We start from the raw sequence: 17,064 nt of genomic DNA, 5'->3' as shown, positions 1-17,064 counted from the left end.
TAATTGGAGTAATATGGTCACCCACACACCAATCTGTCACAGTGTGAGGTAGAGCTACTTGATGACTGTCCAGCTAATGACATGATTCTTTGGCAGCTGGGTATGAAGCTCCATGTGCTGTAGCATGACGTAGTCCTGTATATCCATTAGCAGAGCATATGCTCCCTGTTCCAGGAGACAGATTCTAATAATTCTAATAATAAGACACAGTGGCTCGCCAATAATTTATAAGAACTTTGAGCTTGTTCCTTTTTTTATATCAATACAATTCCCTGTTAGTCACTATGTATTTTTAGAAGAATAATTGTCAAATGTAGCATTAGTGATATAGTATTGCATTTTTCAACATATTATTCTGGAAAATAATCATAATGAATTATAGAATGCGCCATAATTTCAGTTTGATAGATAAAGATAGATCTGCAGTACAGTAAATGACAACTCCAGGTCTGTGAAACTATTAGGGCCCGTTCACACCAGACACAGTACGTTCCGGCCCGATTGTGGCCGGAACGCACTGGATCGCATTGCGGCCGGCTCAGTTTGTTGTGGGGCGGGAAGGGGCGTCCATTGAAGTGAATGGCACCGCAGCCACGCCCTCCAGCCACAATGCGATCGGCCGCACGAGAACGCAAGGCGCATCAATGCCTGCGGTCAGGTCAGAAAAAATAGTGCTTGCAGCATTTTTTTCTCACCGGACCGCAAGGCGATCCATTGCGTTCCGGCCACAATAGGGCCAGAACGCACTGAGGATGATGTGAACGAGGCCTAAGCCTGCTTCAAAACTGAACATACCACATGCTGGAGCTAGGCTCCACTGTAGCCAGTTATCTCAAGTGCTGGCTTGCCTCTTCTCCACAAAATCATTAATTTTGAAAAAGCACTGTGCCTAGCATGAAACGCATCAGAATAAGAGTTTCTTCCTGCTAGCTGTTTAAGGCTTCATGCACATGGGGCTGTTGTGTGTGGCTGGGGATTCCAGCCTCAAGAACCTGCAGATTTTAGCAGCAGGAATTGCAGGTGTGTCCGTACAGATGTGGCCGCTTTGCCCGTCCACGTAAATGACAGGCTGGCAATGGCCACATCTATCCATGGCTGTCTGCATGTAAACCTACATAAAGCACTTATCTGTGGTTCAGGGTAGATGCTTAACCCTGGATGCAAGCATCTAACCAGAACTGCAGGTAATCACCATCATTCACTTAAACTGGCAGAGTGGCTGCATCTGTATGTACCCACCTGGGATTCCTGTTGCAAAAATCCCTGGCCACACATAATAGCCTTGTGTGTATGAGGCCTTATAAAAGAAGAACATTATTTTGCACCTTGGCGTTTGGTGTTCCTGTTACTGCTACAATTGGCCTGTCCCAGCTTGCAGATCCAACTTGCTCCCCATTCTGGAAATAATGGATGAAGCACTGCATGTAGCATGAGCTCCAGTGTTCCTGATATACTGCTGTCAGTTAGAATAGACCTTAAAAATGCTGAGATAGTCTGTGTGGTCATGAGGGCATTCAGTTTAGTACCGGTAGCAGTGTTCTTTAATTTATTTGTAACCATATGATTCCAACTAAAGATAAAGAAGTACTTAAAGCATACAATTCAGAAATAACTTTACCTTTTTTATTTTTTTTAAATACATAGTAACATAGTAGGTGAGGTTGAATAAAGACAAGAGTCCATCCAGTGTGTGTGTATGTCTATCTATCTCTATATCTTACCACTTCCCATATCCCTGTATATTAGGTGAAAGAAGAACCTCATCGAGGAGTTTCTTGAATTCATCAGTGGATAGCACTACCTGCGGAAGGGAATTTCATAGTTCTCACAGTTAAAAAAAAAAAAATACAACAGCTTCTGTTTTCACATTGACTCCTTTTTGTCCTCGAGTACTTTTGGGAAATGTTTTGGATAGATTATGGAAAAGTTACAATCGGATAGGCTTTGATGCTGCCTATGTCAGTTTTTGTGTGGTCACCAGGAAACAAAACAAGATGAAATCTCTTCACCTGTGACAGAGATGACAATAAAGACACTATTTGTTAGGACTGGGAGTATTAAATCTCTGTCAGGTTTTTATTGCTGATAAAGTGATGACTGGAAAGGCCTTTATTCTCCCTCCCAGAAACTGCACAGTCAAAATACTTGCCTCCTTTCGTCCTGATTCTCATTTGCCCAGCTCTGTTAAAATGGGCTCCTTGGAACACTTGAAACACGTTGGAAAGTAACTAACTGCAAATAATAATAGACTAATAATAATAATAGACCCATCTGGTGCTCTGTTTGTTTTATTGTCCCCAGTCATCTTCCAGGACAGCCATCGAGATATAGGCTCCGCCTGCCTGCAACAGGAAACACATCAACCACATTAAATAAATAGACTCCTCCTTCCATCCCAAGTCAGTTTTTTTGTGTTTCCGCCGGCTACACAGGGACATCGTAATGTTTGTTATTTTTAGGGCTCATGTTTGTTTGCCTTTGGGCTGAGCCTTACCCTGCTAGGCATTGGGACCTACTCCAGGCTTACCTGCTGCAGTGCCTACAGGGATTCCATATCGGCCCCCCACCCGATTTCGGGCCAAGGTTCCCTTCCATCACTCAGGGAAGGCAACCATCCTCCTGTACGTGAGTAGGCACCAGATGGTGGCCCCCCCTGGTGTACAGCTGGGGTAAGATATAAATAACCTGGAGTGTGCTTGTGTCCTATTGTGGACAACTGTCTGGTGACAACAGGGGCAGCAGGAAGAGGTGTACGGGGAGGCTGGAGGCAATCCAGGGGTCCCTGATACCTCTGCAGCATACAGAGCTTACCTGATGGTAGGGGGAGCGGTGCAGTCAGCGTTTTTTTTTTCACCTCTGCATAGGGCAACCCATTAATTTCAGTGGGCTGCCCAACACACCGTATGCAAGACAAAGAAGCTCAATCACTTTTTGGAGTTTCGCACTTTTATTAACCGTGCATTTGTTTTGCGTCTTTGCACATGAAAGACTCTCATCCTGCTTAGTGCATTGGGTGTGCCATTTACAATAAATGGCACTGCAAGTGCAACATACATTCTTTGCACACTTAATGAAGGCATGCCGAATTCTGCAATTAGGTGCATATACCAATGCTCAACAAATCAAGTAGCAGGTAGCCAATGTCCTTAAAAATTATAGCTGGCACCTAACTTTTGAGGGGTTTTTAATTGTTGTCCGTGGCACTGGCTTCTGAATTCCACTTTAGTTTGTCCACCCCTGGCGTATTCACGTGCTGCACAAGTGTGAATGGGGGCATAGACATGTGCAGGGATTTAAACACACCTTACCAAGTGGGAAAACACCTCAGTCTAAACCATCAATGGCTGATGTGTTTTTTTTCTTCTTCTTTTTTGCTTCTAGTAAATGTGCTTATTCAGCACCTAGAAATATTCTAACCCATCCAACTCCTCTATGTGGTCATAAAAATGTATCCCATGATTGTTGCCTTCTGCTCAAGGGAAGGCCGTACAATAAAAGGCACATTCTCATAGAAAATCAGACAACTTGTTGGAAGTGCGCTTTTTATTCACTTATTCCATTTTTATCTGATTTAATTACTTCTGGTATTTTGGTGGATGCTCTATAAAAAGTCCCTTCCACATACAGCCTTTACTTCCTTCTTTCCTGCAACTGTTGTATATGAGTGATGTTCTGCTCGTTCCCCTTCAAGCTCCCTGCCCCCTCATCTGTTTGTTTTTTATGTGTGCGGTTTCCTGCAGTTATTGATGTTCTGCCTCAGCTGCTGGAACCACATAAATGTCCCTGCTCAAAAGCTCCGGCTCTGTGCAGCCTCTAGTAGAGATCAGTGTGTGTTCTCAGCTGTTCCAGCCACGTGGACAGTTACTCTAAATATGGGGTCCTGAGGGAACAGAGCATCTGCTGTATGAGACATAAAGATTTGTTGCAATCTTCCTGCCTCGACTTGCTCATAGCTTATGTTTTGTTCCACTTCTTCATCTGCTCGGCCTACTCACAGATACAATCCTGTGAAGAGGTTTTGCAAACGCAACTGTGAATAATGTTGCTTCTCATCGGTAAACCATACTGGGACAATATTTAATGTTTATAGAATGAGATGAATCGGTCATCGCCCCAGCTGTCTCCAATAGTGAGAAGTATTGGATAGATACAATTTGTTTGAGATGTCATACCTGTGAACATTTCAGCTGAGGATGGTTTATAATATTTGGTTAAAACGCTAATCCGCCTGGATTGTGCACATCGGGAAATAACTACTCCAGGTAGATTCAAAAATGCCAGTTTAGTGAATATTTTCACTGGCTAAGGTGTCATGCACACTGGCATCTGGGAATCCCTGCAACAAGAACCTGAAGATTATTGCAGCAGGAATCCCATGTGTGTCCATACAGATGCAGCCGCTGTGCCTGTTCAAGTTAATGACAAGGTGACAGTGGTTGCATCTGTCTGTGGCTTGCCACGTGTATTTATACATGGAGTGACTACCTGCGAATTGGGAGAGATGACCAAAAACATAACTTTTTTTCAGTATAGTGTGGAAAGTTCAGAAACCTAGTGTCCAACCTGCCACTCAGGGCCCATGTGCGTCTCTGGTGCTTGCATTGCAACCCTTAGACCTCAGCAGTCCATAGTGGGAGCAGAAAGAATTGATTTGTGAAGGGGCTGTACTGGCAGTGATTTCTAGATGTCTCATGTTCCCCTATCTCTAACCATATTCTACAGCATGTATCCAGTCTCCAACCATAGCTGTGGCACGTCTTCAGTCGTTGCTTCCTCTAGTAAGTCTGCCGTCCATGACTGTCTTCTGTAGCAATAAAGTAGAATTAAAGTATTTGTTTGGCATGTATATCTACTGCTAGCAAGTGGTAGACATATGCCCCATGACTTTAAAAAAATAAAGTAGGCAAATTCCAGGGCTGCTCAATCCCGACTGAACTCCCGCCTCCCGAACAGCTGTGAAGTAGGAAGTGTGCAGGCACAGTATAGCGAAGAGGAAGAAAACGGACAGACCGTAAATGGACGCAGCCGGGAGCACGCACGACGGACAGCCTCCGTGGAACAGAGGCGTCTGCGCTGGATCAGAGACCGGCACCAGCGCTGGAGGTACTGTCGGAAAGGAGTGGAATGAAGAAGATGGTTGCATCAAGAGGCATCAAATAAGGCAAGTGTTTACAGCAGCATTGGGGGGAGAAAAGCCTTTAATGTCACATGGCCATAAACTGCTGGAATATTTGCAGAGTCCGGCTGACTCTGACCAAATTTGAGCTGTGTGTGGCCCTGCCGGCACCACCCAGCTCAACAAGTCACTGTTTCAAAAGACTTTTGTTAAAAAAAAAAACAGAATTGGAAATTGCGGCTGAACAGTGATTGCAGCCAATTTGGTATGCTGACAATGGCAAGTGTCGGCTGTCAGAATACAATAGCCGGAGGAAAAATCTGTAAGTGTACGGCCAGATTTACTTGTACTGAATATTACGTGCAGGCCCCTTGGGAGCCACAGTCATGACCCCATATACCTAGTAGCTTGAAAATCATTGGTTTTGACTCTCCTGTCAGGTTTTATTGCTGTTCGTGTCTTCCAGTCCTGACAGGAACTATCCCCAATGGAATCACAGGCATCAATTAAAATCTGCGCACGTTTTCCACAATGTCCAAAGCTGGAGTTAGGCCTTACCTTAAAATTCTGTTATTGCAAAGCTGCTTCTGTTTATATTAACTTCCTGTAATTTCATATAATATTGGGAGTAAAATGAGTGAGGAGACTGGAGTGATTGACACACTGCCATACTGGCCTTTCTGCAGCTGTGACAGTCTCATGTTTCATACTGTGGGAATGGTTAAAGCTGGCCATACACCTTACAATTATCTGCAGATTTTCTATGCTCAGATGGAAAAGGTGCAACAGATTCCTCCATCTACACTTAACTGTGTGGATGGAGTAATCTCCACCTTGGCCAATCTGTTGCACGTTTTCCATCTGACCACAGAAAATCTGCAGATAATTGTATGGTGTATGGGCACCTTAAGAAAGATGCTTATGAAGCCTTAAGGTTCAGGATGGGGTTTTCCACAGAGAAGAAATTGGAGGCCTGGAAACAGGATATTCTTTCTTCAGAGTACAACAGGCAGTGCAAGTAACAAGGAATTGGGTGTTAATGTTTCAGCCAAATATAGAGACACTGCACATCAAGTATATCTTAAGCCTTTTTTTGGGGGGTTGGGGGTCGAGTAGAGAATGGGTATGGCCCTTTTTACACGGGCAGTCCGAACAAGTCCACCTGTCAGTTTTTGAGGCACATCTGATCAGAAGCCCAATGTTGCTCTATGGGGCAGCCTCATGTAAACGGTTGTGCCTGATTGTGACAGATAGAGGTCATCCGACTGTACATCCGACTCCCCAAAGACCTGACATGGGTCCATACAGCCATTATGATGCCACGTCCATTCCATACTGCTCCCCCCAGCAGTGGATCTGTGCACATACGGTGCCCATGTGAACAGGGGCCTAAAGTGTATGCCTGGGCAAACATAAAAAAAAACAGAAGTGTACACTTTGTTTTTTTACCACTCATTGGAGATATTCCCCATAACTCCATATCCCAGAGTGAAAGACAATCTCTCCAAAGTGTGGGGAAATCCCCTCTTAGGGATTGTTCACACCGAAAGTGTGTGCGTTCCAGAGCGATAGCTGCTGGAACGCACTGCGATTGCTAAGAAACTTCCCCCCGTGTTCTGGGGTGGGAGGGGGCGTGGCGGTACATTGAATTCAATGGCAACGCTTCCACGCCCCCCCGCCCGCATTGCGATCGAACGCGTGGCAAAACTGTGCCAGCGTTCCGTTCCACTGCATTGAATTCAATGCAATGCCACTCCCCCTCCCGCCCCAGAACGTGGGGGAAGTTTCTTAGCGATTGTGGTGCGTTCCAGCAGCTACCGCTCTGGAACGCACACGCTTTCGGTGTGAACAATCCCTTAGAGACGTGTCGTCAGAGGTGTTGCTTTAAAAAGCGGAGGGAGGAGCCTTGAAGAGATCTCAGCCACGTGAAATAAGAGGGTTTCAGTTTCCAATATTCTCTTTTTTGGCTAATTGATGAAAGGAGACGAGGCATGTGCCATGACAGCCAGCACTCGATCCTGGGAAACTTGCTTAAGAAACAAGATACCCGGTGCAGTATACCATTTACAAGCAAAATGTTGATGCTTGTTTACGGAAAATACACTATACTTTCCCTCTTAAGATGAAAATTATTTTAAAAGGGAGGAAGAGTACTTCCCATGCATAGATATTTCTGTTTACAAGAATCTTGTAAGTAACTAGAGAGGTGTTCATTAGGGATGTCATGAAACTGATACTAGTATCGGGGCCGATACTGGGCATTTTCACAAATACTTGTACTTGTGAAAATGCCGCGATACATAACGCAGATACCGGGCCTTTAATTTTTTAAATAGCTTCAGGCTGCCCAGAGATACCGCGCTTGTTGATGGACCTCTGGGCAGCCTGCCGAGCAACCAGCTAGGGACCAAGGACCTCACAGCATTGCCTCCCACAAGCCCACCAGAGACACCGAGCACGGCCACGAAAGAGACCGGGCACGACACTCCCGCACAGCACCGACTACCTGAGGGCCACGAGAGAAACCAGGGAACAGACTCCGGCAGAGCACCTCACGCTCCTGTGAGTTGGCATTTGTAAAGCTTGAGGCTGTTTGGCTGTAGCATGCGGTAAGGTAATCTCTGACAGGGCTGGCTGCGGGCATCATACGGGATGGGGCCTGTGCCAGCACGGACAGTAAAGCACGCTTGTAAAAAAATTTATGAGATCTTTCAGAGAATGATGGTCTTGGTGATATCTGACCTGATTTGCATTACTCAAATGAGCATCGATCAGCAGTACTTGCTCATACTGACAGTGAGCAATGCTCCATTAAAAGCATCACTTGCAGATATGAGACCGTTTAGGCCTCATTCACAGTGCCGCGCATATACGCGCGTATTGTACCATATGCAACATATGCAAATAAATGGCTCCATACACATAGTCGCGTATGGAGTCGTATATATGCGCAAAAACAGAATGGAACCAGATGCGCCCGGGCAGCGTATTTCTGCGTATTTTGCGCGTATATGCGTACAGTTCATTAAAATTTCCATTAGAAATGATGCATTATGAGAATGCAAATAGTGCACGTATATACGCAATATACAATTTTGCTTGCGTTGTGTGTGAATGATGCCTTATGCTGTGCAGGAGAGCAATAATAAATGTCTAGAGAGTTGGAGGCGTTATTATTGCACAGAAGGTTGTGCCTGCAACAGGGCTGATCTTGAAAAGACGCAGGAAAGTTGAGCATGCATGAATCTTTATTCCCTCAAGCAAGAAATAACTGCAGTAATTAGCAGTGCTGCAGATGATGGTCAGACGTTGCCCTGCCTGTTCTCTGTGAATTGAACATTTTTCAGAGACAATTGTCATGGGATAAAATAATGAACGGAGATGAAATAACTCGTCCATCTTAGTGAATTGATTGTTATGCCTAATATACTAATACTTCCTCCATTAGAAATCCTCAAGGCTCTGGTGTATAGTATTTTCCTTGCTTCTCTTCAGTTACTGCTTTGCAATTTTGTGTCCATCCATTGGATAGTTGATGGACTTCTTTGTGCAGTAACAATATTTTCTCCAATACAGTTTACTTTGCATACATTTCCATCTATAGCATACAATGGAATGTTTGTTGCAGAAATATTAGCTTTGCTGTGTTTTAATAAATTATTTTCTTTTTTTTGTCTCCTTAGTATGTCCACCACCCCCAGAACCAGAGAATGGTGGATTCATGTGTCACCCCCCTCACTGTGAAAAGCCCTTTACATCTGGCAGTGTCATAGAGTATTTCTGTGCCGAAGGATACATGCTGAAAGGAGACTACAAGTTCCTAACATGCAAGAATGGTGCTTGGAGCCCACCTATGGGAGTTAGCTGTAGACTGAGCCAGGGTGAGTGCTTTACTACTAGTTATATGCAATGCCTGGTTCAAGGAAAGCAACATTGCTCATTGTATCATTGGAATTAGTAGAAGGCAATCACCATCAGGTGTGATTGAACAGGTAGTAATTTTCTATGAATTGCTATGGGTTCTCCATGAGAAGTATGAAACTGTCTGCTTGGTTTACTGTACCTTGTCATTTTAATTTCGGTACATTTATATTGGCTTATTAAAATGTATGTCTAGTCAAAATATTTTTTTCATAGAATGAGGAAGGGGTTAGAACCTCTGTCATGTTCTTTCTGCTATTTCAGGCTCCATTGGCTTTCTTCTCACCTTCTGTCTTTGCGACAATGGTTTCAATGATAAATCTCAGCAACACACACACATTTATTTTTTTTAGAGTAGGGGCTAAGGCCCCCCATCAGCTTTCTTATTGTTGCCTGTGTCACTGTTGCAGAATAATCCCTGATTTCCAGTCTGGTAAAATGGTAGACACCAGGAGAGAAAATTAGGAAAAATCTTTCTAATGGAGCCTCAAATAATAGTATAAACTTTGGCTAGACTTGCACTTCAGTTTAACATGGGCAGCAAAGTGGCTTAGTGGTCCCCAGTTCGAATCCCAGCCAGGACAATATCTGCATGGAATTAGCATGTTCCCCCTGTCTTTGCCTGGGTTTCCTCGGGGTACTCCAGTTTCCTCTCGCACTCCAAAGACATGCTGATGGATATATGCATGTGAGATAGGGACCTTAGATTGTAAGCTCCTCGGGGGCAGGGACTAATATGAATGAATAGTATGTAAAGTGCGGGTAAATTGTCAGTGCTATATAATTGCCTGTAAGAAATAAATAAACCTGATGTAGTGGAGAGCCTTTTGTAACTTCCAAATGTTTTTTTTCCCCCCAGACACCAATAGAAATACCAGCCTTGGGGTGCCCACACTTTCCATTGTTGCCTCAACAGCCAGCTCTGTGGCCCTGATATTACTCCTAATTGTCTTATTTGTGCTACTACAACCCAAAATCAAGTCCTTCCACCACAGCAGGTGAGTGTTTCAGTGGCAATTTCTGTGCGTTTCTCTACGTTGAGTTTCCGAACCCTTGATAATTGATCATGTAAGAAAGCACGTTGGTGTCTCAACAGGTTCTTTTCACCTCCAGGCAGCGTTCATAAGCAACTAGAGTTTTGGGTAGACGCTCATTTATGTATGACAAGTTAAATAATAGTTTCTGTAAAACCAGAAAAACCAAACAGTATAGGGGAGAGGTAAATAATGTCAGCCAACTTTCACTTCTTTCACCGGTCTCAGTTGGGACATTTAAAAGTAATTTATACAAGGAATATCAGTAGGGAGTTTTCGTTTTTTTCTTTGTTTTACTCTTTTGTGCTTTTGTCAAGTGATATTTAAAATTAGCTGACCCACAATAGTGAGGATACTTGGTAGGCCCCTATTTTTATAAAAGAAAAGTTTGGCTCTACAACCATATTATGATCTATTTTCTCATTCCCCCTTTTCACACATTATATACTGATACAGGGCCCAAAATTTGTTGTGAAAATATACATTAGTTGGCATTGATAAACTTTTTCTAAAGTTCTGGCACGGGGCATTTCCGTTTCTGTAAAAGGGGACCTCCATGCATGGGTTGGTTTTATCTAGTAACTTAATTGTCAGTTTTCAGCTACATTTCTTATATGCTAGGGTAAACCTGACCTGTGTTTAAACACAGTGAAGAAACTCATGGTACCTTGTAGTGTCTTTAAAGTGGTTCTTTTGGAAGCCCTTGGATCCCAGACTCGGGCTGTACATGGGCCTCAGCTTTTGCTTAAATCAAGATGAAGCTCTGCTTACTCATGGTGCTCACCTTTTCACTGACTTAAAGTTGAACTCCACAGAGTTATAAAAGGCACTAAATAATGCAGCTTTGTAATCTAGAATACACCATTAATTTTTTATTTTTTTCTAATGTCAACAGTTTAACCCTTTTTCTGTCAACAATGTATGCCATATGTCGCTGGCAGCGGGTCCCTGTAAGCAAATTTATATAGTTGCCGGGACTCTGTTTAGCTGTGTAAAGCGGTAGAGTTAAAGGCTTACAATATTTATAATAATGACAATTCCGAAAAAGCCCTTGTTTAGCCACCACGGAAAAGCTTGCGATTGAGCTCCCGGTGGTGAAAATAGGGTTCTGAAAAAGAGGAGCCAAGAGCGTGTGGGCAGACAAAAGCTTGCAAAGTTTAGGTAATCTGTCCCACAATGCCAAGGAATTGGATAATATTGGGGCCAAAACCGCTGGTCTAGCTTTTGGTGCAAGCCACTTCAATAAATCAATCTGGGTATTAGAGACCGAACTGGATTCCATAGATATCCAATCTAAAAGAGTAAACCATAGAAAGTAGCGCAAAAAATGAGGTAGACCGAGGCCACCAATACATCTACCCCGTAATAGAACAGATCTCGCAAATCTCGGTAGTTTCCCCCCCAAATAAACGTAATATTTACAGATTGAAATCGCAGCAGATCATCCCTTCATAGAGCTATCGACAGGAAGTGAAAATAATACAAAATTTTTGGAAGGACACTCATTTTAACAGTGTTTATTCTCCCTACCTAAGATTATATGAGGACCATCCATTTAAATCTGCCTGTAATCGTCTAAATCTTTATCTGTATTTTATCTGTGTATTTAGTTGGCCTGGAGTTCAGTTTTCAATGCTCTGGGTGTTCATGTTTATTTATATCATGAGACACAGAGAATGGATTGTGCCTCTATGATGGACTGCCCCCTATTGTCTGTGTTTAACTTACGTTTGATAGACCTAATTAGTTGCACATTACAGTATGTGGCATAAAAAACAGATTAGTAAATTATATCTCCACCCAAAATTATATTTCAGTGTTGTGTGGTTGCTCAAAAGCACGTGCTGGCTTATTATTCTTGTCGGGCTGATTTTTACTGGAATCCTCATTGACAGCCAGATGTTGTGGTCATTGTAAGACAGATGGTGGTGTCATGCCCCTCTAATGGATTCTCTATGCTGCAAAATAAACACATGATTAAATACTGTCTGAGAGAGTGGAAACTTCATTATGACCCGGTAGGAGGAGGGGAAAACCCAGTCTAATAGAGGGAATCCTGTCACTAGACTTTGAGAGAAGCATTGTAAGATGGTACGTCAATTAACTCTATGCTTTCTACTAGAGTATCGTTTTGGTAGGAGTTGGTCTTTGATGCCATTTACCGTCTAAATTGCCTGTTTTCAGATTTGTTAATGAATGGGCATGAGCAATTCTAACAGTGAGCCAGTGGTTAGCTTAACATGTATTTACTGCTGCGCAAACTGTCGGAGCTATATAAATTCTGTATAATAATAATAATAATCATTTCCACTCCTGCAGTAAAATTTGAGAAAACCCCACTTTTATATGTTCCTATTCACAAAGCAGAACTAAGTCCTTTTTAATCAAATATTTCTTGCCTTTTAGATGTGTCTGTGTAGCCAGCCGCTGGGCAGACTGTAAACGAATGTGGACAAGTGAGAGGAAAATCACTCTATGCCCATAGAAAAGCTAGGGACACTCTAGGCTTCCTCTCATTGACATACAATGCCTCTAGATCTTCAGGGACAGACCGTGCTCAAATCTAGTTTACAACTGAAAATGACACCTGCCAGCATAGTACAGACAGGGTTTTTCATGTTCCCGTTAACCTCCCCACCCCCTTTGCATTGCAGAGCAAAATTCAGTTTAGAGAAAAACTTTTCTTTTAGAAAAGAGAAAGTAATATATATGCAGCAGGCTGTTATTTTTTTTTTTTCTAAATGGGAACTTGTAACAAATATAAAAGAAGTGTTATCCAAATTTGGCTGCAAAAGGGGAAATAGGTTTTGAGGTTATAAATGTTACAGAAGTTCCCTTACTGACAAATACATAATTTTAAAGCTGTGAGATAGCAGGATATGAAAGGACACAAGGATGCACGGCATGTGGATGTGGTCTGGTACAATTGTCTGGTTGTTTCCTGAACACTCTGGAAGGTCAGCATCTGCGCTGATCACTCATGTCCATCATATCTGGCCATAGAGATTGAGCTACTAGGCAAACAGAAGGTGTCTCTGACAGTCTTGGTTGTGTATAGACAGTCTAAGACCTCCTCGTAAACAACTGAAAATAGCAATCCACTGTATAAATCTTAAGTGTTTAGTTAAATGTATTTATGTTAAATTCATACCTGCTTATGTTGTCAGAATGCTGAGCTCAGCAAACATGAAACTCCTATTGCAGGTGTTGGCTGTAATTTGGCTTTTGGAAAAAGCAGTGACCCAGTACGTTAGCGTTGGGATAGGAGTTCTTTGGCATTGTGTACACAGATCACTGTTGCCTTAGTAGCAAGGAAGAAAAATTGCATGGTTGGGAAATTTCAATTGTTAGTTTTTAGAAAATCCTAGTTGGAGGTGGGCAATTTGTTAACATTAATGGAATCCCCGGTATAGAGGAAGCATTACCGCTTCCTTTGCTGACAACACCTAGTTCCCTGGCTGTCAAATACTTTCAAAGTACAGTATGTTCAAGTGGAACAATTATCCAGACCAGAAGTTCTGTCATCACTATGGCTTTCCTGATCTGCACACTTGCTGCCGGCCATATGTTGTAGCCAGAGAGAGATGGGCAACTAGCAGTTTCAGAAGTAGAGGTCAGCAAGTTCGGCCTACTGTTTCTCCCAGTAGTTTCCTTTCAATTACACAATGGCTTACTTATTGGCAACTGTATACATTTTATGACGTTTTAGCAGAAATGGTTTCCTCTAGCAGAGACACTTGAAGCATTCATGACATTTAATTATTTTTCTTATATGTTTTGTTACAGGCGTGAAACACATGTGCCAGGGGAGCAGGTTTCTATCATGGTTGATGGGGTGCAGGTAGCCCTTCCTTCGTATGAAGAAGCTGTTTATGGCAGTGCAGGAAACTGTATCCCATCTGCCAGCTCTCGAGTGCAGATTGTGTTGTCTGAAGGTCCAGGAGAAGAGCAGGATATACAGCAGGAACTACCTGACTCCAGCATCCCAGGACAATCTGTGCAGAATACTCACACCACTGGCCCAGCCATGGCACATAATTCACAATGCACAGCTGGCAGCTCCCAGCAATCAGAGACTGTACTGGTCCATCAGACTTCCCAGTGGGTGTCTGGAGCACACAGCAGGACACTGGGAAGGGAGGGTGCTGACTCTGAAAGCAGTGATGTGCAGAGTCTTCTTTCACTCTCCTCTGAGGAATATACAGATGGTAAGTAGATGTACTGTAGATACATTGAATATTTATTACAGGTATTTATATAGCGCCAACAATTTACGCAGCACTTTACATAGTTGCACATTCACATCAGTCCCTACCCTCAAGGAGCGTACAATCTAAGGTCCCTATCTCGCATGCATACATAGAGGGCCAACTTAGACAAGAGCCAATTAACCTACCAGTATGTCTTTGGAGTGTGGGAGGAAACCAATGCAAGCACAGGGAGAACATGCAAACTTCTTGAAGATAGCGACCTGGTCAGGATTGGAACCGAGGACCCACAGGGCTGCAAGGCAGAAGCGCTAACCGCTACGCCACTGTGCTGCCTGAGAATGCCCAAGAATATGTTTACTGTTGTAGTTCATTGCAAGTGGTAGTTGCGATAAGCTCTTTTTTTTTAAATGCACTTGTGCCCAGACTTTAGACATGAACTATTTACATATCCTTAACATGCAATGAAAGCACTAAAAGCAGCTACAGAGGTCCGAGATAGCGCATATTAATGTGAAGTTATTGGTTCTCAAAGATCACAACAAAGACTCTAAAGTCTGGTTTTGCCCTGTTTATAGCAGCTCAGAAATACCTGTTGCTTGTTTACATTAGAGTTCTGGTGCCTGCCAAGATCTGATCTCATAGAACAAAACTAAGCATGTTGTAAAGTTTAAACTTTTATTCACAATGCTTATAGATACCAAGATGATCTAAATGCTTGTTTTAATGTGTTTTTAGTGCTTGTTCAGAATAGGTAAACACTTTAGTGTGCATAATGTGGGCACAGGTTCACTTTAAGCAACAGAAAATGCTGAGCCTTTGCTACTTTACCTACTTTGCGTCAACTCCCCTTTGAGGTTTTTGTTGCTTTATGCTGATCCTGTATCGCTGCTCGATGGGTTGGTTGTACCAGACACATTATGACACATTATAGAGCAGGAGCCAACAGATTTTTGCCTTCCCCGACAAAAGGGTCTCCACCAAAAGGTGGTATAGATGGTACAACAGTCCCTAGGTATTCCACTGGTCTCTACTGTCTCTTGGGAGCTCCAGCAGCTTCTGCAACTGTGTGTACATTTCGAAATCCTATGCATGTTGTGTTTTGAGGAAGGTCTGTAGATTTCTTCTGATGAGTTTCCCAACATCCTTCCTCCCCAGATATCCCTCTGCTAAAAGAAGCTTGAAGAGATCTGATGCCTCACTCAACCCTGCGGGATCCCTACAATCTCCCTGCTCTGCATTTCCTGTATGGACAGGAGCTCTGGAGCTGACATGTGCCTCCCTCATCCCCACCAACCCACTGAGCACAGACGCTTTGTTCCCCATCTACACAGTACTGGGAGCAGGTTGTCTGAGCTTTGCTTGCAGAGGTGTACAACTCTATTTAATATGTATGTGTAATGCTGTAACCTATATACGAATACTCCTGTGATATGGGCTGGATCATACATCGCCTGGCACGTTTCCCTACTAAATATTAATACCTCTTGGCCTTCCTAGTAACTTTAGCACGCACACATGTTGTTGTGGACCTCCATAGGACACATTCAGATACCTGGAGTATATTTACATGGTTCCTAAGGGAAGACCCTTGTCTCAGGTTAAGCCATTCAGGTGGCTACAAAATGCATTGTCCAGTGCAATATTCCCTGTCGTTTCAAACAACACTGGACAAGGATTTTTTCAAAACCCTAAGGTGTAGACCACTTCTCAGGCTGGCTGCTTTTTCCCCATTATTGGGTTGTTCAATTCACTGTTTTGTTAAGTCATTACAAAACTTGTAATGCAAGAGGAAATGATGTACAGTAACCCATAGCAACCAATCAGCTTTCAACATTTGATAATTAAAAAGTAATTGGTATAGGGAGCTACTGTACCTGGTTTATGGAGGTTTCCCTGTTAAAAATAGGCTTGCGATTGATATCTCCTAGTAATGATGATTGCATGTACCACAGGAACAGCACATCTCCATGACTCCTGCATAAGCTGTGCAGGTGGTTTGGCATTTTGTATAGAATTTGTCTTTACCGTTCAGTCTCACAGCTAAACATTTTGTAACTTAAGAGGGAGCATCCTAAAATTTGAGTTTTATCTAGAGATGCATCTCACTCACTGTTAAAGATTCATTGCTCCTTACATATGACTCTCACAGGTGATGCAGGAGGCCCTAAAAATGAAACCAGTGCACGTAAATTTATACTATGTACTAAATACAATTATTGTAATTTCAGGAGAGAAAAAAACGGATTAAAATTCTACACAGCTCTGTATAGGTCCTGTGTGTCTAATAATCCACTTCATACTAATTGCATTACCTATTGAATATTAGGATGATATTAAAAGTCTTCATAGGAATGAGCACCGCTCATATATCTACAGGCAACTATGTTTTTGGTCACGTTTTTCATTAGCTAGAAAACAAAAAGCAGTTCTTTGTACAGCAAGTGTGGAAGTGATCGTGAGATCTGACTTCATACAGAATATAGGCCTGACTGCTGGAAGCTTTCCTAAAAGAACAGCCCAAGCAGCTGTATGAGAACGATGCCTCATAGATCTATGGTTTCAAAATGCTTTCCCCTAAGCTACAAGTGTATAGTTAAGAATCCTGGAAAGATTCCAGGTATCATGGAGTGCTCCTGAGGACGGGATCCTACCCATCCTTGTTTGACTTTGTAATCTTGTTAAGAACTGCTTCCGATACAGCAGCCTAACAAAGAATGTGTTGTCCCAGAAAAGCCAAAGTGGAGATGTCGCAAAGGGGAATTGGATATGTGCGTGTTGGGGC

The 17,064-nt window shown here is 42.8% G+C and overlaps 1 protein-coding gene across 1 annotated transcript in view; it reads left to right on the top strand.

Moving 5' to 3' along the window:
• SUSD6 (sushi domain containing 6) overlaps window positions 1-16,001 on the top strand; it is a 48,193-nt gene extending 32,192 nt beyond the window's left edge. The window contains exons 3-6 of the mRNA XM_018565086.1: window positions 8,800-8,997; window positions 9,897-10,035; window positions 13,858-14,279; window positions 15,438-16,001. Coding sequence (XP_018420588.1) covers window positions 8,800-8,997; window positions 9,897-10,035; window positions 13,858-14,279; window positions 15,438-15,463 — 785 coding nt within the window. The 3' untranslated portion in view covers window positions 15,464-16,001. The remainder of the gene's footprint in view (window positions 1-8,799; window positions 8,998-9,896; window positions 10,036-13,857; window positions 14,280-15,437) is intronic.
• Window positions 16,002-17,064: the final 1,063 nt, after the last annotated feature.

The sequence above is a fragment of the Nanorana parkeri genome, unplaced genomic scaffold (genome assembly GCF_000935625.1).
Source record: "Nanorana parkeri isolate BGI_ZX_2015 unplaced genomic scaffold, ASM93562v1 scaffold812, whole genome shotgun sequence".
Classification (NCBI taxonomy): domain Eukaryota; kingdom Metazoa; phylum Chordata; class Amphibia; order Anura; family Dicroglossidae; genus Nanorana; species Nanorana parkeri.
Note: the sequence above shows the minus strand (reverse complement) of the source record. Positions and strands in the feature narration are given on the sequence as shown.